The sequence below is a fragment of the Xenopus laevis genome, chromosome 4S, assembly GCF_017654675.1.
Source record: "Xenopus laevis strain J_2021 chromosome 4S, Xenopus_laevis_v10.1, whole genome shotgun sequence".
NCBI lineage: Eukaryota > Metazoa > Chordata > Amphibia > Anura > Pipidae > Xenopus > Xenopus laevis.
This window is the reverse complement of record NC_054378.1, coordinates 13,782,737-13,807,645: the sequence shown is the minus strand read 5'-3', so window position 1 is coordinate 13,807,645 and position 24,909 is coordinate 13,782,737. Positions and strand designations below refer to the sequence as shown.

At 40.8% G+C, this 24,909-nt stretch overlaps 2 protein-coding genes across 14 annotated transcripts in view; one reads left to right on the top strand and one right to left on the bottom strand.

The window, feature by feature from the left end:
• astl2a.S (astacin-like metallo-endopeptidase 2 gene a S homeolog) overlaps positions 1 to 24,909 on the bottom strand; it is a 265,316-nt gene that overhangs the window by 112,153 nt on the left and 128,254 nt on the right. The window contains exon 1 of one of the 13 annotated variants that reach the window (XR_005960806.1): positions 2,817 to 3,646. The exons of the other annotated variants lie outside the window; for them this stretch is intronic. The gene's annotated coding sequence lies outside the window, so the exon portion shown is untranslated. Of the gene's footprint in view, positions 1 to 2,816; positions 3,647 to 24,909 lie in introns of those variants that run through there. 13 annotated transcript variants of the gene reach the window in all.
• On the top strand, positions 15,833 to 19,934 carry LOC108706213 (serine/threonine-protein kinase 25-like). The gene is made up of 8 exons (XM_041561927.1): positions 15,833 to 15,847; positions 15,937 to 16,047; positions 16,163 to 16,253; positions 16,916 to 17,028; positions 17,565 to 17,619; positions 18,216 to 18,297; positions 18,561 to 18,739; positions 18,896 to 19,934. The coding sequence occupies exons 1-8, from the start codon at positions 15,833 to 15,835 to the stop codon at positions 19,762 to 19,764; spliced, it is 1,515 nt and encodes a 504-aa protein (XP_041417861.1). The 3' UTR covers positions 19,765 to 19,934.

The following is a 24,909-nucleotide window of genomic DNA, read 5'->3' as shown; positions in this document are numbered from 1 at the left end:
TAGAAGCTGGAGATCTAGAACAGCTAGAGAGGCTCAGCCTTGGATAAAATAAATGGGGTTTTGTTTACTCCAGGTCCTTCCATCACTTAGATACCCTAACAAACCTGCATCATAAGAGCTACAGACCACACTGGGAATACAGTGGAGCTGAATTAGATATCCCAGCGAACACTGGCATTTCCGGGCAAACACTGCATTGTGGGACAGAACTGCACCCCTGACAGGACTGACAACGATAGGAGTTGCCACTGATGAAGGGCCACTACTGACGGCGAGGGCGAGGGTCCCCCTGACGGGGCCTCTGACTGACTGACGGGGAGTTTGATGCAAACCATGCTTTGAACCCCCTGGCATGAGTTATAGTGGGTGGCATGTAAGTGTAGCACACACTAAATGTAAACGGATCCCTAAAAAAAGCCCAGATAGTCACTGGCCTTGTATCAATCCCCTGTAATGGGGGTAATATCAAAAAAATATATTATCAATACCCACCCCCACAGTAAAAACTGCGCACACACAGCCGAACAAAGAGCCCTGTGTGATCTGCTACTTATGTCCTGGGTTGCACTTTATGTGGCTTATGTATTCTAATATGAATGGGGTTCAATACATATGAATGGCAGTGTCCAAAGCTCTGGAGGACAGTAGGATCTCCGAGTCCTTGTCTCTGTGTTCTTGTAATAGAATTTTACAACTACAATAAAAGAAAATATAATAAACTTCTGTCAGAAAGACTGTGAAAAGGGGAAACTAATAAAAGTAGAGAAGGAACTGATATAGGGAAGGGCAGTGTCTATTGGTGCACCCTGCGGTAACCAGAAAGCATTTTAGGGGATTAAAAAAAAAATTAAAAAAAAAGTATTTTTAGGAAACACGAACTAGCGTTCAAAGCGACAACTGACCCCTCGCTCCTGAGCAGAATAAAATGACTGTCAGTTCTGACTCATGAAAACTTGTTTACAGTCCCCTCTCTCAATCCCAGGACTGATGATCTAACGGCTAAACAAAACTCCTGGATTCTGCCACCCGTAAGCCACATGCCCGTCTTTCTGGAATAAAGAGGAACCGAGTTCTGCACAGACAGAGTCACAACAATCCTGTTGTTTAGTGGGAGAATCCCCGGCACCACGAGGGGGGGAATTAAACAAACGGCTGCAACCACTGGAAACAATCACGGTGCCATCCAACTGCCAGCCGTCAAAGGCAACTGCCATTGTGCTCCGCAGTTATGTTGGCACAATCAGTCTCCTTAGCAATGCAGCTCTGTCCATGTCCAACTCATTAACCCCTTTCACACCAGCTTAATGTTATTAACTATTGCATGTATTCCTCTATACAGGTCCTCCTGGAATAGCCTGCTAGTGATCTATGGGATCCAGAGATATGTGGCTTTTTATTCAGCCAGCTCTCCAGTTTGCCAGATGTCAGTAATCCAGTTGCTGGGGTCCAAATGACCTAGCAACCCACACATTGATTTGAATAAGAGACTGGGGATATGAATAGGAGAGGCCTGAATGGAAAGATGAGCAATAAAATGTATTGATTATATGCCTTACAGAGCATTTGCTTTTTAGATGGCGTCAGGGACCCCCATTTGAAAGATGGAAAGAGTCCGAAGAAGAAGGCATACATATAATTTAGAAACTATAAAAAATAAATATTGAAGACCAAACTGAAATGTTGCTTAGAATTGGATCAGCGTCTAAAACATACTTAAAGGAGAAGGAAACCCCAGGGCGCGTCTCTCTTCCTGCTCTGACCGGCGTCTTCTGGCGCATGCGCAGATAGGAACAGGTACCCGTACGGCTCTACTGCGCATGCGCCGAATGTCACGAAGTTTTCCGATTTCACTTCGTGACATTCGGCGCAAGGAAGAACAGGCACTGGCTTTAAAAAAATGAACAGCAAGGGTGGGTAGAGGCAAGGGGAAAGCAACAGGGAAGGTAAGTGGATGATTTAGAGGTAGAAGCAAAGGGTGATGGGAAAGAAGCCATATTGGCAAAGGGAGAACAAACATGGCTAAAGGGAAGCAGGCAATGAAAGTGTTACTGTATATGAGGGTAGCAGCAGTAGTTAAAGAGTTAATAGTATGGGTAGATTTATAGGGGGAGAAAGAGAAGGAAGAGGTGCAGAAAGAAACAGGGTAGTTATAGAGCGGTCACAGGCAAAGAGGGTGTAAGAATAAGGGGAGGTAAGTGTACACTGGCAGGGCAAGAGAGTAAGGGGCCGAAGTAGGCAAAGGGGGGAATGGGGAAATAGGTCTAAATTGAGTAGGTGCACAGAGTCAAAGGAGGGGGGGAGGTGGGTAGAGGCAAAGAGGGCAACGGAGAGGAAAGGATTAGGGAGGGTCCAGTGGACAGAGGTAAAAAAGGCTGAGGTGGGGTAAGTGGCAGAGGAAGAGGGTGGGGAGAGAGTGAGGGAGGGGTAGGTGGGCAGTGGAACAAGAAGATAAAGGGGGTTATGGTGGCCAAGAGGCACAGGGACCGAGTGAGGAGGGGTAGGTGGGCATTGGCACAAGGGGGGGAGGGGTAGAGTGAGCAGGGGAAACAGAGAATGAATGGGGGCGAGTGCAAAAAGAAAGAAGATCTAGGGGTGTTTGTGTGAGTCGGGGTTCGGGGCAGGAGAGCGTACACACACGGGCTGGAAGAGGAATGGGAATAGGAATGGGAAGAGAAAGGCCACAGAGACCAATGTATGAGGAAAAGGGAGAGTGACTGGAGATGTGAGACACGACAGAGGGGAAGAATGGGACAGTAGAAAGGGAATCGTGTGAGAATACACAAGGGAGGAGGAAGAGCAGACCGCTGTTCCCTCACGTTTAGTGGGTCGGTGTCCGGCTACTCAAATCTGTCTCTGGCTCCGGCGCTACCCTCTGCATCCCACTTCCTGTCTCTCCCAACCTGACGTCACTGGATCACGTGATTATCCCAGGGGCCGATTCCTGCTGGAGAGCGGAGCGGTCACGTGATGCGGGGAGTGTCTCTGTGCGAGGAATTCCATTCTCCTCAGTGGCAAGAGCCTGCCCATTAGTCCTGTTCTACTTACCTGAGGCAGGAATGTGAGGCCGCTCTTCCACTCGCAGTTATTCTCTTGTTCAGACAACAACCCCACCCTTCCTGCCCTGGGCTCTTTGATCTCCAGCCCTAATGGCAGAGACTGTCGGGAGTTGTAGTTCTGCTGAACTGAATTCCAAAGAGTGTCCTTCGTTATTGTAACACCTGCATTGTTGTCAATTGTCCCTACATTCCAAACACCGTGTTTCTATAGTCACACTTTCCTGGTCTGTGCTTTGAAAACAACGTTTTTTCGTGCCCTAATGTGCCAAGTGTGTGTCTCCCAATGCATGTTGGGTAATGTTGTTTTTGTTCAACAATTTGCCAGCTGCCAAGTTTATTGTAAGACTACAATACCCAGCATGCAATGGGACAGACTTGTGTAAAAGTTGGCAGTTATCAGATTTTTGGGCTCTTTACCCCAGTTAAGCATTCTCACATTTTCCGGTGACTTTCCTCAATTTCAGACAATTTTGGGGTAAAAATCTGCCGGCCATCAAAATGTCTAGGGGTTGACCTATTTTACCAATATTTATTGAAATTGTATATGAATTATGGTCTTATGGGACCCCTATACCTCCCGGGCCCCCTCTGTAGTTATGTCCCTGGTGACGGGCAAATCTGTCCCATTCTGCTTCATGGAAAAATTTGGGAAACATCTAAAATTTAAAAAAAGTTGTATTTTGACATATATTTATTTATTTACTTGTTTTGGCTTTTTTTCGCTGCAAATATTGTGCTATTTTTGGGCTACTTTTGAAGTGACTCTTGACTAGTTTTGGGCTGGTTTTGTAGCTTGGACTCTGAGCTTTTGGGATATAAGGGGTTTCCAGGGAAACTCTCCCCCACCCCATATATATATATAATTAGAGTTCTAGTTGTTAATTAGAACAGAAGGGATTGATGGGGGGGGGGGGCTGCTGGATACAGAGGAACTTGTCAGACTTGTGTCTCTTTGTAGCCTCATTAATTTGAATGATTTTTCTGCAGTGGGAATGAGGCCTTACATGACTTAGTACTAGTAGGTGTCAGTGGGGAGAGCAGACACAGGGCCATTGATCTTATTCCTTAATCATTTCATGTTTTTAGGGCCATATGAAACCACTGCACATTTCTACGGCTCCCGTCACGTCCTATTTAATTTTATATTTATATATGTACCAAGCAATGCACCAGCCAGCAACAAGGAAGCATTGGCAGTATACAGATCTATTTATCATGAGCTAAATGGTGGGAGATCCCAATCTACCTTTTGGACACCAAAGCTTAGAATATTAGGTTCCTACCTGGGATGTCAGGGCAGCCGGTTTCCGGTAGGGTTGGCTCAGTATATAGGGTTCCTATATGGGACATAAGGGCGGGCAGCCAGTTCTGTTGTTAGTGCTGGCCCAGTACATAGGGTTTCTACCTGGGATGTCAGGGCAGAGGGTTCCATTAGTGTTGGCCCTAGGGATGCACCAAATCCAGGATTCGGTTCGGGATTCGGCCAGGATTCAGCCTTTTTCAGCAGGATTCGGATTCAGCCGAAATTAGGGGTGGTGAGGTAAATTGCGTGACTTTTCGTCACAAAACAAGGAAGTAAAAATGTTTTCCCCTTCCCACCCCAAATTTGCATATGCAAAGTAGGGTTCGGATTCGGTATTTGGCCGAATCTTTCACAAAGGATTCGGGGGTTCGGCCGAATCCAAAATAGTGGATTCGGTGCATCCCTAGTTGGCCCAGTACATAGGGTTCCTATATGGGATGTAAGGCAGCCAGTTCTGTTACTATTGGCCCAGTACATAGGGTTCTTAACTGAGATGTAAGAGGAGTCGGTTCCATTAGGGTTGGACCAGTACGTAGGGTTCCTACCTGGGATGTCAGGGTGGCCTGTTCCATATGGGTTAGCTTAGTACATAGGGTTCCTAAATGGGATGTAAAGCAGCCTGGTTCTGTTAGGGTTGGCCCAGTACATAGGGTTCCTGAGTTGATCTGTTGGTTTGACAGCACAGACGAGATTTCACAGCCAATTTAAATCACATTTGCGTTTAATTATCTTTTTTATTGGCAGTGGAAAATGCTTCAGTATTTTATTGAAAGAAAGCAATAAATAATACTGTGATAAAAATAGTTCAAAAGGTACATATAGACTGTACATACTTAGTTACATAATCAGCAATTACACAAAGAAATAAAATAAAACCGGATTAGAAAATGTAACAATGAATCCAATTTATACACGACAAATAAAAAGTTTCAACACAACGAGACGAGGCTGGTAATAAATAATATATCCTGATCCGAACAGATTGATTTCTATTTCTCACCGACGTTCCTTTTCTACTTTCACCTTTCCGTGATCTCGCGGAGTCCTGATTGGTTAAGCAAGTACAAAAACGAACGAACAGAGGGAAAAGAAGAGCGAAAAGAAAAAGTCGAAAGGCCTTTTGTAAAATCGGGAAGTGTCGGTGACATTGTAGAACAGCTGAGCGACGAGCTGCCAATTGGTCCTTTTAAAAAAGCGCCGAACCTACTGCAAAGGCCGGAGACTCAGAGACACGGTATCACATACCCCCCCCATGGGGCCCCAAAGTCACATGACTTTCCCAATAGGGAGTGGTTTATTCTTCGTTCAAGCCTGGGATAGGCTGGAGACACTGTTTACATTGCTACTCTAGCCAATCACAGCCGTGAACCAATCCCATCCCTGAGAGCAGGGGGCACATACAGAGTAAAGACCATAAACCAAAAACAGACCACCACCATTGTCTTTCGGGTTGCCACCTTTTCTGGAAAAAAATATCGGCCTATATATTTATCTTTTTTCCCTATTAATAACATTGGGATCAACCATCATTTTTACCGGCCAGGCTGGTAAAACACTGGCCAGGTGGCAACCCAAAATGTCACGGAGAGAACAAGAACACAGGGGTCCCAACGCTGAAACCCTAATTTACAGGAAATTTAATACATCTACATTTAGAACGCAAAGGGCACCTGCACTTGGGCAGTAACCCATGGCAACCAATCAGATGATTGCTTCCAGTGGTCAACCTGCAGCTAGCTGAAAAAAGCTAATCACTGATTGGTCGCTATGGGTTACTGGCCAGCTGCAAATTTGCTCAGTTTTTATAAATGAGCCCCAACCCGCTACCCCAATAGTTTTGCACTTGTGTTGGATGCTGGAGACAAGACTAGTTGGGATGGGGTCGGGCCCTTATCCAAAATGATCTTCGGTTTTCCCAGGGTTCCCTTGCACTGCCTTTAGCCGGGGGGTTGGCTCAGTACAGCAATTAAGACTTTACCATACTGTATACGCTCAGGCCCCCTGGGGTACTAGGAATCCTTGGAGAAACTGATGAAGATGTTGGGGGGCGACTAATGTCCCCGTGTGCCCTTAACCTAAGCCCTTTGTCACACCAGTTCACCCCACTATCCTCCAGATATGAAATGCAAATTAAGTGGACCCGCACCGGAGCTTTAGGTCTACGGCGTGTGGGGTGTTTCTGAAACCACCTGTTAAAGGAGATATAAAAAATAAACATGTAGGTAATTATGTATAATATATGGTGTTTGTTTTACTTGGGGCTAAAAACTATAATTATCCTTAAAAATGGCCCCTTTATTGGAGCTCCCTATAGATGTTCACTGGTCCCTGTCGGTGTTTTAAATGAGGGGTGGGCTGGTCCTAACGGTCCCTGACAGAAGCACAGTAGGAGGGGGACAGCCAATCACAGCCCTGCAGTCACACAAACAAAGACAGGCTTCAGTTCCCTATCAGGTCCTGCTAGCTGCTGATTGGTTCTTGTGCTACAGTGCCTGCAGCTAGAGTCCTTCACAGAACAAATTTGTTAAACCCGCTTGGACTTGGGACCCGGAACCCACCAGGTCCAGACTGAGAATTAAAATAGTCCCTGGCATTTCAGGTACACAGAGGCCCAAGCAGCCCCCACCAGCCCACTAAATAGTGACTTTCTATGGGACCTTATAGCAGCCCCTCTGGCATTTGCCAGAACCCACAGATTGCCAGTCCAGGCCTGCAACCCACATTCTTACCCGCTTGGACCCACAAGTACCATATCCACAACCCGATCTGATGACCATCAAGGATCAGGAAGTGCCGTCACTGTAAACCAGAACCGTCAAGTTGGAAGTAAGCGGGATCCGCAAGAAAAACCTGCTATTGAGAACCGCGTCTATACCCACAACCCACAGGTTACCCGCTTTTTTTCAGGTAACCCGCGGGTACCCGACCCACTGTAGGACTCTACCACAGCATCCCCTGCACAGAGAATACAGAGAGCTGGAAGTGGAACAGATGAGCGGGACTAGTAGGGATTTTGCAGAAATTTACAATGAACTAACCAGAAACACAACTTTTTTAAGTACATTGCTTCTAGATCTAAAAGAGTCAAACGCACCGGTACATTTTTTAGATATGTCTCCTTTAAGACTTGCCATAGCAAACGCTCTGTTTATAGCGCCCCCTAGTGGTGACCTTGCTTCAGCATATAAAAGCCCCGGACTACAGCCGACAAAAGCAGCTCCGTGTGCCATAAACCCAATGACCCTTAAAAGAAGCGATTGTCTGGCTTCCGCCTCATATAAATGAATCCTTAGACTGGAGTTAAAAAGCTGGGGATCTGTGTACCAGGTAATACCTTTACAAATACAATATAACATTTCTCTGTCTAATAAGACTGTACAAATATAATTAATGTTGCTTGGGTTCAATATTAAATCCAAAAATTATAACACTAGAATCATTTACAAAGTAATGTGATGACCGGCAGGGACTCGGCGAGGTGGAGATACAGTACGTTCGAAAGGGGGAGGGGTTAAGAATTTTTCTTTAAAAAAAAAAAAACAAAACCCACATATGAGACAGTGGATCACGGATACAGGGGAGTCGAATGGTACATGGAAAAATGAAGTTACAGAAATATAACAAACAGTAGACTCTAAAATTTTAACCCTAACTAGAATTTTAATCGCTAATTAAAAACTCTGTATTAAAATATCTCAAAGTGTCTGAACAGATTGTTTGATTTTTTTTTTTCTTTTTGTAGCGAGATCTCTCCCGGGTCTGGAAATGTAAAATCACGTCGCGTTCCAACGTTGCATAATCATCGGTAGAAGTAGTGTGGGTAAACTGCAAGGAAAGGGGAGATCCATTAGAGAAGGGGTGAGGGTGTAGAGGTAATGGGGTGCTACGGTTGCACCCGCTTAAAGGGCACCTATCACAGCCAGCCAAAATCAAACACATATTAACAATCTGACCAGTACAAGCCAAACACGTTTAATCAAACTACATATATAGTTTTTTTTAAAAACTGCAGGTTTTAAAAAAATCCCTTACTTTCTCAAATGGGTTCTTACACTGAGGGAGGCCATACTGTGACTATAACAGAGACTCTAATATGCAAATATAAGCTGTTGTCAGTATTTGCCCTTCATCCCCCGACCCACCCACAGCAGCCAATGACTCTACTCATTACTCATAAACCATAATTCTATTTAGGAACAGTTTATTTCATACCCGAGGATTCTGGGATTTGTAGTTTTTCCTCATATAAGCGTCCCAGCTACTGAGCACTCAAAACCACAAGTTCCAGAAAGAAAAGGAGGAGGCCAAACGGGGATGGTGATTGGGTTGTTAAAAGGATACTGTCATCGGAAAACATGTTTTTTCAAAACGCATCAGTTAATAGTGCTGCTCCAGCAGAATTCTGCACTGAAATCCATTTCTCAAAAGAGCAAACAGATTTTTTTATATTCAATTTTAAAATCTGACATGGGGCTAGACATTTTGTCAATTTCCCAGCTGCCCCTGGTCATGTGACTTGTGCCTGCACTTTAGGAGAGAAATGCTTTCTGGCAGGCTGCTGTTTTTCCTTCTCAATGTAACTGAATGTGTCTCAGTGAGACATGGGTTTTTACTATTGATTGTTGTTCTTAGATCAACCAGGCAGCTGTTATCTTGTGTTAGGGAGCTGCTATCTGGTTACCTTCCCATTGTTCTTTTGTTTGGCTGCTGGGGGGAAAAGGGAGGGGGGTGATATCACTCCAACTTGCAGTACAGCAGTAAAGAGTGATTGAAGTTTATCAGAGCACAAGTCACATGATTTGGGGCAGCTGGGAAATTGACAATATGTCTAGCCCCATGTCAGATTTCAAAATTGAATATAAAAAAATCTGTTTGCTCTTTTTAGAAATTGATTTCAGTGCAGAATTCTGCTGGAGCAGCACTATTAACTGATTCATTTTGAAAAAAAAAATGTTTTTCCCATGACAGTATCCCTTTAATGAACATGTGGGAAATAGGTTTAACAGATGAGATTTACAGCAGGACTTTTCATTCTTAGTTGATTTGTTTACCCCAGTTTTCCTCTTATCTGGATTATCCCGATAAATTGTGGTAGGGACCACGTGGGCTGAAATCCCCAATGAATATGATTGATTCGCTTGTGCGTGACCACGTGGGATCTTACAGGAGCTTCGGTATTGGTTCCTCTTACGGTAGTGGGACTATTCTCATTTGGGATTGGCTCATTAGATTAAGGGGGAACACTAGTCCCGCATTATATGTGTCTAGTAGTTTAGTGCTACTCAGTCCCACATTTTACAAAGATTCCTGACAAATTGCTAAAGCAATGTCACTTTCACACGTTAACTGTAATTACAGGCGCGTTTGGGGTGTGGCTTTCCCAGTTCTTTGCCTTTGGCGAGCAGAGCTCAGAGCAATGTCAGTACAGCACTGTATCCGCTGCGAGGTTTCACTTTACGGCAATAATGTGATATTTTGGTGAATCACTGGATTTGGGAAGGGGGTGGGGAACCAAAAGTGTGAGCAATAGATAATGACTGAGGTTTCAATAAAAAAACGCGGGAAACCCCACACGTTACTGGAATTGCTCATCCGGCCAAATCGGGCTACTGATTAAATAAAAGATTGAAAAATGAATAGTAGAGGTCCGGAGTGGAAGGATTAATAAAATACTAAAAAAACAATAAAACAACAGTAGTTTTGACTGCCAGGGTCAGGGACAACATGGAAAAAGGAAAGGGTGAATAATTACAAAAACCGTTCTAGAACATGGAACATAGAAAAAATGTGTAGTAGACGCCTCTTTGAGGACTTCACAGTGTGAGTGAAAAGAAGAGCTGCTTGTGATACAAAATCTACAGGGGAGAGAATGCAGGGAGGAAGCTTCTATTATTCTGGGGGCTATTTAGAGTCATTTTAGAGATCCTTTCAGATGGATGTTAAAGAGCTGGAGAGAGTGCAGAGAAGTGCAACTAAACTGATAAAGGGGATGGAAGATTTCAATTATGAGGGTAGACTGTCAAGGTTGGGGTTACTATTTAATAGTGCAATAGAGGATATTATAGACAGATAGAAAATAGAATACAGTATATTCCACTACAGTCTTTTCTTTCAAAACTGTGATTAAACATGTGTAACGTGCTCATAGACTAATGCCTCCTCTCCTGCTGCCACCCGGAACCGTTTTGTAGGCTCGGGTACAGGCAAACGTGGAAGTTTTCAGGGATATGTATTCATGTGCAAAATCAACTGAGTTTGTCTGCACCCAACACAAGTGTTCCAAGTGCAGGCAAAAGAGGAGGCTAATGCATATTTCAGCAGGCCCATTTCCACTCAAACATAACTAAAGACTCCTTTGCAATTGTGTCAGTCAAGCTGAAATCCTTCCATAGGTTACAGTACTATTTTAATTTATAATCAGCCTATAGAAGAATCATGCCACCACAACCCAGTGTAAAGCATCCAAAACATTGTGTATTCTTCTTGATATAATAAACCATATGGGCTCCTGTTTTTGAACAGCTTTGGTGTGCAGGCTCTGATTTTCATGCCACAACTTTTTACTAATACTGACATGCTCCTATGTATTTTCATAAGACCATTTCAGTCTTGCTTAAAATATTTAGGCATTTAAATTGGAAAAATGTATTAAAAACTGTACCAATTACCCCCCCCCCCAGTGAAGATCTTGATATCTGCCAAAAAATACACTATATTCTGCTTAGGGAGAATTTCAACAACCCAGTGTCTATATTGACCAAATAGTTTTATTTTGTCCTGACTCTTCTGATCCCTGTCCCAAGAAATATCCTCAAGGACATGCAGTCAACATTTTTAGAAATCTATCTGGGCTAAGTCTAGACATAGGATCTCTAAAGCCATAATGTTGGTGCATACTTAACATCCATTGATATTGGGAAGAGTCACACATAAGACAGTATGTACAGCAGAGAATATGGACCTTAGCAAAAGGTAAGAAAGATACATGCAAAAAATGTTATATTCCCTGTAGATTAGATGAGATCAGATATCCAATGCTGAAAGTGTCAGCTGTTTGATTCATTGGCATAACTGTAAGCCTTAAACATTACATTAATATGGGGGTGGGTTTAGTTAATGTCACAATGATCTTATCTGTAATCCTTAAACATTAAAGAGATACTGACAGTCAGGCTGGCAAAACAGTCAGGCTTAGGAACTTTTAGTGACACTTAATCACAAAAGTAGCCCTATCAGTGAAAATGGTCAACATGAATTATGGGTAATTTTAAATATAAATGTATATTTAAAAAAGTTGTATTTAAGTGTTACTGTCCCTTTAAGATAATATGGGGGCGGGGCTTAATTGTGATGTCACAATGAACAGAGTTAACTTGTTACCTGACATTCCAAACACCTAATCATTGCTATCCAGCACACGAGAGAAGAAGAACCTTAGCGAAAGGTAAGTAAAATCCAAACAAACAATTCTATATACCCTGTATATTATGGGATGTCAAATTATGAAAGTTTCAGCTGTTTGACTAATTGGCATATCTGTAAGCCTTAAACCTTAAGTTAATATGTGGCTGACTAAATTATGTCATAATGATCTGTAAGACTCAAGTTAATAAGGGGCGGGGCTTAATTGTGATGTCATAATGAACAGAGTTGACTTGATACCTGACACACCAAACACCTAATCATTGCTATCCAGCACACGAGAGAAGAAGAACCTTAGCGAAAGGTAAGTAAAATACAAACAAACAACTCTATATACCCTGTATATTATGGGATGTGAAATTAAGAAAGTGACAGCTGTTTGACTAATTGGCATATCTGTAAGAAATAAACCTTGAGTTAATATGTGGGGGGCTTAATTATGATGTCATAATGATCTGTAAGCCTCAAATTAATATGGGGCGGGGCTTAATTGTGATGTCACAATGAACAGAGTTGACTTGATACCTGACACACCAAACATCACTGCTATCCAGCACACAAGAGAATATTGACATTATCGAAAGGTAAGAAAAATACATATAAAAAACTCTATATACCCTGTATATTATGGGATGTCAAATTATGAAAGTGCCAGCTGTTTGACTAATTGGCATATCTGTAAGAAATAAACCTTGAGTTAATATGTGGCTGACTAAATTATGATGTCATAATGATCTGTAAGCCTCAAGTTAATATGGGGCGGGGCTTAATTGTGATGTCACAATGAACAGAGTTGACTTAATACCTGACACACCAAACACCTAGTCATTGCTATCCAGCACACGAGAGAAGAAGGACCTTAGCGAAAGGTAAAAAAAAAAACACATACCAAAACTCTATATACCCTGTATATTATGGGATGTCAAATTATGACAGTGCCAGCTGTTTGACTAATTGGCATATCTGTAAGCCTTAAACCGTAAGTTAATATGTGGCTGACTAAATTATGATGTCATAATGATCTGTAAGCCTCAAGTTAATATGGGGCGGGGCTTAATTGTGATGTCACAATGAACAGAGTTGACTTGATACCTGACACACCAAACACCTATTAATTTCATTCCAGCACACAAGAGAAGAAGAACCTTAGAGAAAACACACAAGTGAAAAAGAACTTTAGAGAAAACACACGAGTGAAGAAGAACCTTAGAGAAAGCACAAGAGTGAAGAAGAACCTTAGTGAAAGGTAAGAAAAATACATACAAAAATCTCTATATACCCTGTAGATTGTGGTTAAATTCTGAAAGTGACAGCTGTTTGATATATATAATTGGCATATCCGTAAGCCTTAAACATTACTTTAATATGGGGGGGGGCTTAATTATGATGTCACAATGATCATATCTGTAAGCCTTAAATTGATATGGGGCGGGCTTAATTATGATGTCACAATGAACAAAGTTGATTAAAACCTGACACACCAAACACCTAATCATTGGTATCCAGCACACGAGAAGAAGGTCCTTAGCAAACCGTAATAAAGATGCAAACAAAAAATCCATACACCCTGTAGATGTGGGATGTCAAATTATAAATGTGCCAGCTGTTTGACATATCTGTAAACTTTAAATTAGGGATGCACCAAATCCAGGATTCGGTTTGGGATTTGGCCAGGATTCGGCCTTTTTTAGCAGGATTCGGCTGAATCCTTCTGCCCGGTTGAACTGAATACGAATCCTAATTTGCATATGCAAATTAGGGGTGGAGGGAAATCGCCTGACTTTTTGGCACAAAACAAGGAAGTAAAACATTTTTTCATCTTCCCACCCCTAATTTGCATCTGCAAATTAGGATTTGGATTTGGTTCGGTATTCGGCGAATCTTTCACCAAGATTTCGGGAGTCGGAAAAATCCAAAATAGTGGATTTGGTGCATCTCTACTTTAAACATTAAGTTAATATGGGGGTGGGGCTTAATTGTAACATCACAATAATTAGATCTGTAAGCATTGAACATTAAAGTGGTACTTATAGTCAGGTTTAAGAAATTTAAGTAACAGAATGGAGCATTATCAGTGAAAAATGGTCAAGATGACCTACAGATAACTTTCAGTGTACATAAATAACTTGCAAAGTAATTTTTTAGTGTTACGATCACTTTACGTTTATATAGGGGTGTGGCTTAAATGTGATGTCATAGTAAACAGAGCGGTGTGAAGGATAAATAAACCCTATATACCCTGTGTAGGCTAAATCAGATAAAAAGTTGGTTTGATTTTGCTTTCCTCTACAAATCAAATTAAGTAGATTTTTCTGTTTTTCTTTACAGATTTCTGTGAAAGTTTCTGCACATAGAGAGACTTGCTGAAAGCAAGGAAAATGCTCAGAAACTTAACCGCTTGTTTTACGGTAAGTCTATTAAAAAGATAGGGGTAGAATGGTGAGAAATACAAGTGCAAAGTGCACAAAATATGGGCTATAATAATGGCACCAGAAGAGGAAAACCTGGTAACACTTCTCCTTTTGGGGTTACAGAGAGGATTAATAATTATTGAGTAATGTCCCTCATTATTTGACTCATTAATAAGCATTTCCCTCTTATTATCAAGTGCCTGAATGAGTTATCATTATGTGCACAGAGATTAAAATCAGTTATTTTAGAGCAAAGTGGGCTTCATATATATTAATTTTCTTTATATTTGTCATTATTAAAGTCAGAAGTTGCATTTGAGCCCATTTTAGTATGTTGTATGCAGTTGCCTTACTTTCTTCCTTACTTAAATATTCTATTGTTCTTTTATCCAAAACAGGGACAAGAGAGTTCAACTCATTTCAAGGTAATGGATTGTATTTTATAATTACTTTTTATTGTGTATATGACTTAAAAACACATTTTTAGTATGGCTATAGAGGAAGGTGACCCCACGGTCAGGCTGCTTCTTCTATAGTTGCATCACTTCTTTATAATTACTTTATATTATTTAATATTCTTTGGTCACTTTGCTTTTTTTTTTTGTTTTTAATAATATATTTTTTTAATATCTCTAGGAACCCAGAGGAAACATTGGACCTGGGAAACAGATTGGCGACGGCTCCTTTGGCCAAGTCTACAAGGTAAACTAAAGTATCTAACACAGAGATAGCAGATAAATAATAACAAATTGGTTGGTCGCCTATGAAATAATTATTAGGGTGGTGTAAATCTTGAGACAGTTTCTAAGGACGGTTTGCAATTGGTCTTTTTTTTAATTAAATATGGTGTTCTGCAGCTCAAAAATTTAGAATTTCAGGAGCTATCTAGTTTTTATTTACTATAGCAACTATGTACCCAGACTGGAAAATGAATGAAATTATAGAGCATTGAGCAACAGATTTACATAAACCAGATAAATTTATAAACTGCAAGCTGGTATTGAGAAAAACAATTCATTGAAAAAAAAATGATTGAAATAAAAAATAAAGATGAACAAAAACTTTGTGAAGAATAGGTCATTCTGTATCATGCCAAAATGTAACATAAAGGTAGACTTCCCCTAAAGCTTTGATTAATTCTGCTGTAAGCATGGCTACCTATAAACATCTTATAATAAGCTAGCCTGTTATTATAGGAAATTATCTAAAGATGGGAACTATAGAGGGATGGGTAGTGAAAAAGGCAAGTTTCAAATGTTGACAAAATCCTTTTTTTGCTTTTACAGGGACTCAATCTGAAAACCAACAATGTTGTGGCCATTAAATTGATGAACCCTTCTGAGGTAATATATCTTTTTCATTAAATTATGAGAAAACTCATCATTTTGCCTTTACTTAAGAAAGTGCACTGTATTTACAAGTGTTTCTATTTACCTAGGATACTCTGAAGGAAATCAAGAAGGAGATTAAGATCCACAAAAAAGCATCAAAGCATGAAAACGTCGCCTCATTCTATGGAGCCTATCAGCAACCTGGCTCCACAATGATGCCTATAATGGTAAGACTATGTTTGTACAGATACATAGCGTTGACTACTCTTACCCATATATTGTTCAGCTAAAACTGTTGGCTGGATGAGTATGAGGGAATATGTAGTACACCTGTTCTACCTTGTTTTTTACTAAACTCAATACTATGGAGAGCAAACAGGAACATGTTATTAATATTTGTCTTTTTCTTGCAGATTGAAATGGAATTTTGTGGAGGTGGGACACTCTCCCAACTGATAGACAACCCTTATAGTCAAGGTCTTCCCGAATCTTGCATCGCTTATGTATGTCGGGAAGTGTTAAAGGTAAGTCAGGCTCAACTTATTCAAGCATGTTCTAAGTATTTATTTATAATTTGTGTTAGAGAACATTGACAAATTGCTATTTTATTCTTGTTTTTTTGCTTTATCTTTATTACAGGGTCTGTCACACCTCAACAAAAAGCACATAATGCACAGAGACATCAAGCCCCTCAATATTGCGCTAACCGAAGACGCCGGTATACGTTTAAGTAAGAAAAATTTATCTAATCTATGATAATTATAGGATTTCATTGTTTTTTTTTTTTATTAATCCACTGCAGATAGGTTTTGCCACCTGGCAGTATTTTAAACACCTTGCTTAAAATTATTCTTGATACCAATGATATTAATAGCATAGATAACAAACATTCCAATGGCATGCCGAAAATGGTGTCAATTCTGGCTCCAAAGGGTGATTATATATTTATAGAATTTTAGTTTCATATACAGCAATACCTGTATAGGATTCCATTGTAAAGACTGTTACTACAAAACTTTAACCAAAACTATGACACCCTTTGATCATGTCAAGCCATGCCAGGCCAAATTCTAGCATTTAAAATATACATACCTATTAGAAATAAATATAAATATATATATATAAATATATATATATATATATATATATTATAATATATATATTTATATATATATATATATATATATATATATATATATATATATATATATATATATATATACATACATACACACACACACACACACATACATACACAGCACTTGCAAAACAGCAGCTGAATGACAACACCAAATAATTTTATAAATTGTTTTCTGTTTTTCACTTTGAGATCAGTATAATTATTACTTTACCGTTTCATTTTTTGATTAAATTTTTGTTGATGATTTTCAGTTGATTTTGGGCTTGCGCGAAAAGTGAAAAGATTTCGGGCTTGTAAAGAACTGCAGGGAACGCCACACTACATAGCGCCTGAAGTGTGGACATGCAGCTCACATAATTTCAAGGTAAGACTTCACCGTAACCAAGTATTTTTAAATGCGGGTCAACTTCTGTATGCTTTACACCTTTCTGATTAAATAACATTAGTGTTTGACCACCACTGTCCCCATAGGCCTAAGAATAAATAAAACACACACAATAGTATCAGCTGTCCGTATCATGTGTGCGTGTGTGTGTGTGTGTGCGTGTGTGTATATATATATATATATATATATATATATATATATATATATATATATATATATATATATATATATATATACATATACACATATATATATACATATATATACACAGCAGTTTGAAGCTAAAAAGAGATATATCTATGGTTTTCTTACGTCAAACAAGCCCTAACTAGCAATTTCTTCTTGAAACTATTACTTTTTACATCAATACATGAAAGTGTCAGCAGTGCTGATAATTTGTTGTCTTTTCCCCTCAATCATACTTAATAATTAACAGAGGTGTGATTTAAAACCTATAATAATATGTAACTGAAAAGTACATTCATCGAAATAATTGCCTTTCTTTTCATTTTCAGTGCGACATATGGGCTTTGGGAATTACTGCCATTGAGATGGCCCAAGCAAGATGTCGTGAGTATTTCCAAGTATTTTTTGTATTGTTTTAGACTTGTTTGGGGCTTTCACCAAACACATATAGATATTAGTTGTATTTGTAATGTGTTGAATGAAAGAAGTAATGTTGCACATAAGCCCAGCTCTCCCCAACTCTGACGAAGTAAGAATGTAACATGAAGTTTAGGAACAAATTAGTGCAGGCCCGGACTGGCAATCTGTGGGTTCCGGCAAATGCCAGAGGGACTGCTATAAGGTGCCATAGAAAGTCAATATTTAGTGGGCTGGTGGGGGGCTGTTTTTTAGGCGCTGAGTGGGCCTCTGTGTACCTGAAATGCCAGGGCCTATTTTGATTCTCAGTCCGGACCTGAATTAGTGCTATTACCAACCATGATTAATAATGAAATAAAGATATAATAGTTTGCTAGCTCTGTAGCATTTAGTGGAACCCTGGGAATTATTTTTTAACAATGACTAAAGGGACCCAGGTTAAAAATCACTAGTGTATGATTCATGAGATTGTAGATTGTAAGGTTTGCTGGGCAGGCAGTAAATATTTTCAAAACTTATTTGGAACATCTGGAATTTGACTTGTATTTATTTATTCCCATTAGCACTACTCCATTTACAACGAGAAGCAGTTGGAGAACAAGTTGTTTTTGGAGATCCTCCAAATCTGAGTCGACCATACAGATGGTAAGATAACCACATCCCATTTGACTTTAGTCATAATCTGAAGGGGTGATCCTGACCCCATTGCCACCCTGGGGAGGCTCCGCCCTGCCTTTCCCCATTCACCTTTTTAGCACCAGAGGGGGTCCAGGAGGGTTCTCTTCCCTAGTGCAGAGAGTGCTCTAGCAGAGCCTAATTTCCACTTTGAAAACCAGACATTCTGCTCTTAAAGTTATAAGGAGCATCTTATATTATCTCTAAATCAACACGCTTTTATTTTTTTCCAGGTCTAAAGCTTTTAATTCATTTATTGAGGTCTGTCTAACCAAGGATCCCAAAGACAGACCAACGGCTAAATTTCTGCTCCAAAACCATCCCTTCATAACAGATATACAGGATGAAATGCAAGCCATAGCAGAAATAAAGGACTTAGTCAGAAGACTGAATGCAGCTAGAGATTGGCAAGGTATGCTATGGGTAATGCTATGGGCATTTTATCTGTAAAGGTAGTAAAGGACATGGATAGATTAAGGTTTTGTATAGACATAAGGATTATTACCAAATCAGGCATAATCAAACATAGAAAAATACATTCCTAAATTTTATTTTATTTCCTTTGCAGAAGATAAAACTGTAATACAATCTGTAAAGAAAATATCTGAGACAAAAGAAGAAATGCCCAGTGATGATATTGTGTCACTGGATACAAAAATGGAAAAAACAGCAGAAAATGCTGAAGAAGCTGCTGCAGAAGTTCAGGTGGATGAACCAGCCAGTGAAGAAGTCGTGGAGGCATTTTCACCACAAGATGTCGGCTCAACCGACATTGAGAAGAAACAGGACACCATATGTCATACTGACATAGGTGAATCTGAGAAGGTAGTTGAAGCCACAACTACACTTAAGGAGGATGAACCAGCCAGCGAAGAATTTGTGGAGGCATTTTCACCACAAGATGTCGGCTCAACCGACATCGAGAAAATACAGGACACCATATGTCATACTGACATAGGTGAAACTGAAAAGGAAGTTGAAGCCTCAGCTATAATTAAGGAGGACCCACTTCAGTCTAGTGAGGGAGCCCCAGAACCGTCAGTAAATCAACAAGAGGAAGTCGGCGCAACGGAAATTGAGAAGAAAGAGGACACCATTTGCCATATTGATATAGGTGCAACTGAGAAGGCTCAACATGTTGAAACCTCAACTGCACCTAAGGAGGACACACTTCATTCTAGTGAAGAAGCCCCAGAACTGTCTGTTGTTCAGGAGTTGTCTCCACAAGAGGAAGTCGGCTCAACCGACACGGAGAAGAAACAGACCACCATGGATGATATGGGTGATTCTGTGGAGGCTCCACATGCCCCACTTCAGTCCAGCGAAGAAGCCCCAGTATTAGAAGAAAATACTGGAGAAAAAGCTAGTGGCTTTATTGGCTTAGTTATTTTATTCTTATTATTGTTACTTATACTTTTCTTTTATACAAGGAGGTGAGGCTTCTATAGAAGCACAAATCTTTAGCTTTACATAGCTTTAATAATTTTTTAAATGTTTTTATATGGACTTTGCACAATTAACAAAAGAGGAGGAAGTAGGCACATCTTATTTGCTACAAAATTAAGAAGATATAAGACTGCAGCTTCATTTCTTTGTAAAATGTTTTTCTACATTGAGATGTAAACAAAAGAGGAGGAAGGAGGCATATTTAATTCAGAAGATAAAATACTGCATCTTCATTATTTGTACAATGTTTTTCTACATTGAGATGTAAACAAAAGAGGAGGAAGGAGGCACATTTCATTCAGAAGATGGACCACTGCATCTTCATTTCTTGCAAATGTTTTTCGGGATTTGGATATAAGCAAAAGAGGAGGAAGGAGGCATATTTCATTCAGAAGATGGACCACTGCATCTTCATTTCTTGCGAATGTTTTTCGGGATGGGATATAAGCAAAAGAGGAGGAAGGAGGCACATTTCATTCAGAAGATGGAATACTGCATCTTCATTTTCTGTAAAAAAAAATTCTACATTGAGATGTAAACAAAAGAGGAGGTAGGAGGCACATTTCATTCAGGTGAAGGAAGACTGCACCTTTGTTTTCCCCCCTGGATATTTGGTTTAACATCAGTAGAAACATGAAAGGATAGGAATGGCAGGCACATATATCATTTAGGCTCCATGCCCTTTATTTCATGCAAAAAATTGATCCAGGGACTAGTCCGATTGCCATTTTGGAGTCAGGAAGGAATTTTTCCCCCTCTGAGGCAAATTGGAGAGGCTTCAGATGGGGTTTTTGCCTTCCTCTGGATCAACTAGCAGTAGGCAGGCTGTATGTTAAGATTTTAAAATGTATTTTTTTAACCTAACTTAGTATATTACTATTTTACTAAGTTTGACTTATGTAGTCAAGTTGTATTTTCTGTCAGGAATTCCTGACAAAGGCTGGGATCACACCCCCCCAAAATGTTAAATTCACTACACAAGTCAAACTATTAAACCAAATATCAAGGGAACAGCAGAATAATACAGAAACCGTGCATATGGACAGACCAGACATGGAAGAGGAATGATCAGAGGGGGGACATAGAAGGGGAGACACAAGCATAGAACAGGCTAGACCAATCCTAGGGAAAAGTTAGAATAGGATAAGCCAAAGGAGAGCGAGACGGACCACAGCAGCATGGAGCAGATATGACCACAGGGCAATGGAGTGAACATAGAATGGGAGGCATGAGCATGGAACATCAGGAATGAGCAAACATGGAAGAGGACAAACCTTTGTTAAATATAGTCATAAAAGTTGATCAATGTGTATTATATGTAAATAAAAATAATATTACAGTTAATAATAATGAATGCAGTCTATTTTTTATATTTCATATTTTGTCTAAAGAGGAGGGGTAGATTTATGCACAAATAATAAATGGTTTATTACACTGATATGGGTGAGTGCAGCTCCCACTATTCCAAAGTCTACCAAGTGATCCCCACAGGCTCCAGTAAAAAGAGCAACCCAAATCTCTTAAAAGGGCAGTATACAGTAATTCCTTGTTCAACAAGAATTCAAAATGTTCATCTAGATGATTTACAAATTATCATTTTGGAAGACTGATTCCATAGGGCGGAGGGTGATTTTTTTGTTTGGGAGAGGCTAAATTTGACCATATACTGACTAACTTAAAGGAACCGGTCACCCTGAATTTCTTTTACCCCAACCAGAGGGGTGGGCTAATACAGCAGGCACGCCAGGTTAAACAGTAAGGTTTTTTTTTTCAAAATATTATTGTGTATTGGAGACAGTGGGTCCTGGAACATTATACTCCGTGGGAGACAGTGGGTCCTGGCCATTTATACTCAGTGGGGAGACAGTGGGTCCTGGCACATAATACTTCCAGTGGGAGACAGTGGGTCCTGGCACATTATACTCAGTGGAAACAGGGGTCCTGGTACATTTATACTCAGTGGGGACAGTGGGGTCTGGCACATAATACTTCAGTTGGGAGACAGTGGGTCCTGGCGACATTATATCAGTGGGGGACAGTGGGTAACTGGCACATTATACCAGTGGGAGACAATGGTCCTGGTACAGAATACTCATTGGTTCCTGGCACATTATACTCAGTGGGAGACAGTGGTTCCTGGCACATATACTCAGTGGGAGACCAAGTGGGTCCTGGTACATAATACTCATTGGGTCCTGGCACGATATATACTCAGTGGGAGACAGTGGTCCTGGCAATATACTCAGTGGGAGACAGGGCGTTCCTGGCACATTATACCTTCAGGCCGGTGACAGTGGTCTGGCACATTATACTCAGTGGGAGACAAGTGGGTCCTGGCACATAATACTCTAGGTGCGGAGACAGTGGTCCCTGGCACACTTCCTCCTCAGCGGGAGCAGTTGGGTCCTGGCCACATTATACTCCAGTAGGGTGACAGTGGGTCCTGGGCACATTATACTCAATGGGAGGACAGTGGGTCTGGCCCACGATTATTACTCAGCGGGAGGACAGTGGTTCTGGCACATTATACTCGTGGGAGACAAATCAGGACAAATGCTGCTTTCATAGCCATCTTACAATTTTCAAATAACTAAAAACCTCTGTAAAGTTGGAATTGGTTTTAAGTCGCTTATAACTGGATATGGTTTTATGTTCCATTATGCACAGCACAGGGTTTCGATACAGGTTATCCATTAAAAAAAATGAAGTTGAATAGGGAGAAAACAAGCTTTTCCTCAATGGATTGCAGCTACAGATGAAAAGAACTATTGGTGCCATGAATGATTCAAGCGTGTGATTGCGGACTGTACAGAGACAGGCAGCAGAAGCGGTCACCTTACCAATAGGGTACATCGTTAGAGGATATGTCCTAAACCGGTTGGACGGATCCCAGTACTTTGTATCCAGACCAGTTTGCCTATCAACAAAACCACAGGAGGACAGTGCAGAACACGGATGCAAGTAGTCCTCGTATATGGCTGCACCAATTTCCAAGCTATAAACACACAAGAGTGGGGCAGCCACAGCTGCTGAATGGGAGTCTAGGTTTCTTAATATAGAAGATATATAACAATAGTAGTGTAAGTAGTCTACTAACGTTAGCTGACCTACAAATTCAAGCATCCCTGGTCAGACGCTGTAGCCTATATTTACAAAATCAGCATCCCTTGTCAGGACCTGTAGCCTATAGTACAAATCCAGCATCCCTTGTCAGACTCTGCAGCCTGTGGTCTTCGTAAATTGTGACTGATCTAGCAAATCCCAGCATCCCTTGGTCAGACCAGCAGCCTTATAGTCAAAACTCCCAGCATCCACTGTCCAGACCTGTTAGGCCTGTAGTACAAAATCCCAGGCAGCCCTTGTCGAGACCTGTAGCCTCTAGTACCAAATACCCAGGCATCCCTTGTCCAGACCTGTAGCCTCTAGTACAAATCCCAGCATCCCTTGTCAGACCTGTAGGCGTATAGTTCAAATCCACAGCATCCCTTGGCAGGACCTGTTAGCCTTATAGTACATAATCCCAGCATCCCTTGTCAGACCTGTAGCCTGTAGTAAAATCCAGCATCCTTGTCAGACCTGCAGCCTGAAATACAAATCCAGCCATCCCTTGATCAGACCTGTTAGCCTAATGGTAGAAATCCCAGCATCCCTTGTCAGACCTGTACGCCTATAGGTACAAATCCCAAGCATCCTTGGTCAGACCTGTAAGCCTATAGTACACAATCCAGCATCCCTGGTCAGACCCTGTAGGGGCCTCTATACCCGTACAATCAGAATCCTTGTCAGACCTGTAGCCTGCAGTTAATAAAAATCCCCAGGCCATCCTTGTCGGACCTGTAGTCTCTTACTGTTACGGACCTACAAATCCCAGCATCGTTATCAGACCTGTAGTCTTCTTACTTTTCCTACTAACAAATCCCGCATCCCTTGTCAGACCTGTAGTCTTCTTACTGTTACTGAACCTACAAATCCCAGGCAGCCCTTGTCACACTGTTAGCCTGTAGTACAAACCCGGCATCCCTTGTCAGACCTGTAGCCTATAGTTACAAATCCCAGATGCCTTGTCAGACCGTAGCCTATAGAGCAAAACTCCAGCATCCCGTTGCTGTCAGACCTGCAGCCTATAGTACAAAATCCCAGGCATCCCTTGTCAGACTGTAGCTGTAGTAAACTCCCAGCATCCTTGTCAGACCTGCAGCCTGTAGTCTTCTTAGCTCTTAATGAACGTACAAATCCCAGCATCCCTTGTCCAGAGCCAGCAGCTTTGGTTTTCTAACTGTTTACTGACTTAGAGATCCCAGGCATGCCCTTGTCCAAGATCTTGTCAGGAGTGGGAGCCATTGATTACACGGGGGCCATTAAGGGAAAATAATGCAGAAATGAAGGGGAAATGACTATTGGAGTGGACACTTGGCTAAGTGCCATGGGATATTAGCCTGGCTTTTGTGTATTATTCTATAGAAAATATCATTATGGGAGGAATGGGGAAACAGGCAGACTCACAGACAACTCAGAGATAATACGACAGAAGTACATCCTGGCATTTGGCCGCCACCGACTAACTGACAGTAAATAACGGATTTTTTCTCACTCAGTGAATCATTCGCTGGGATCACGAGGTAACGTGGATGCACAGCAACACTGGGGGACAATTTATGGGAATAATTAATTATAATTTTGATTTATGAAAATAAGAAAATCACCACTAAATTGAGTCACTACGGTGGCGCTGGGATATATTAGCCTTGGTTTGTCATTTTAATAGATTATAGGAGAATTGGGGAAGGAAACAGGGATGCAGGGAGACTACACACCTGTCAGGCCTAAAATACAGAAAGAATCATAAAATAACGATTTGGAGATTTGATCCCTATTGGGTGTGTGCTGAGTATGTGATCTTACCAGGTTGCAAGTTAAGAAATAATAAAAAGTCAGAAATTGCAAGTAAGAAACTAATAAAATGTCAGAAATCTCCCATGTTCCCATATAACAAGGGGTCACCAGTGTTTGGAAAGTGACAGTTGACAGGTTGGCCACTTGCTGTTCAGGTTCTCCTCTTAATTCTAATAATTATTTATATTTCTCTGTATTTCACCTTTTACATAACATTTACTTCTTGAAAATCTCTGCTCCGTT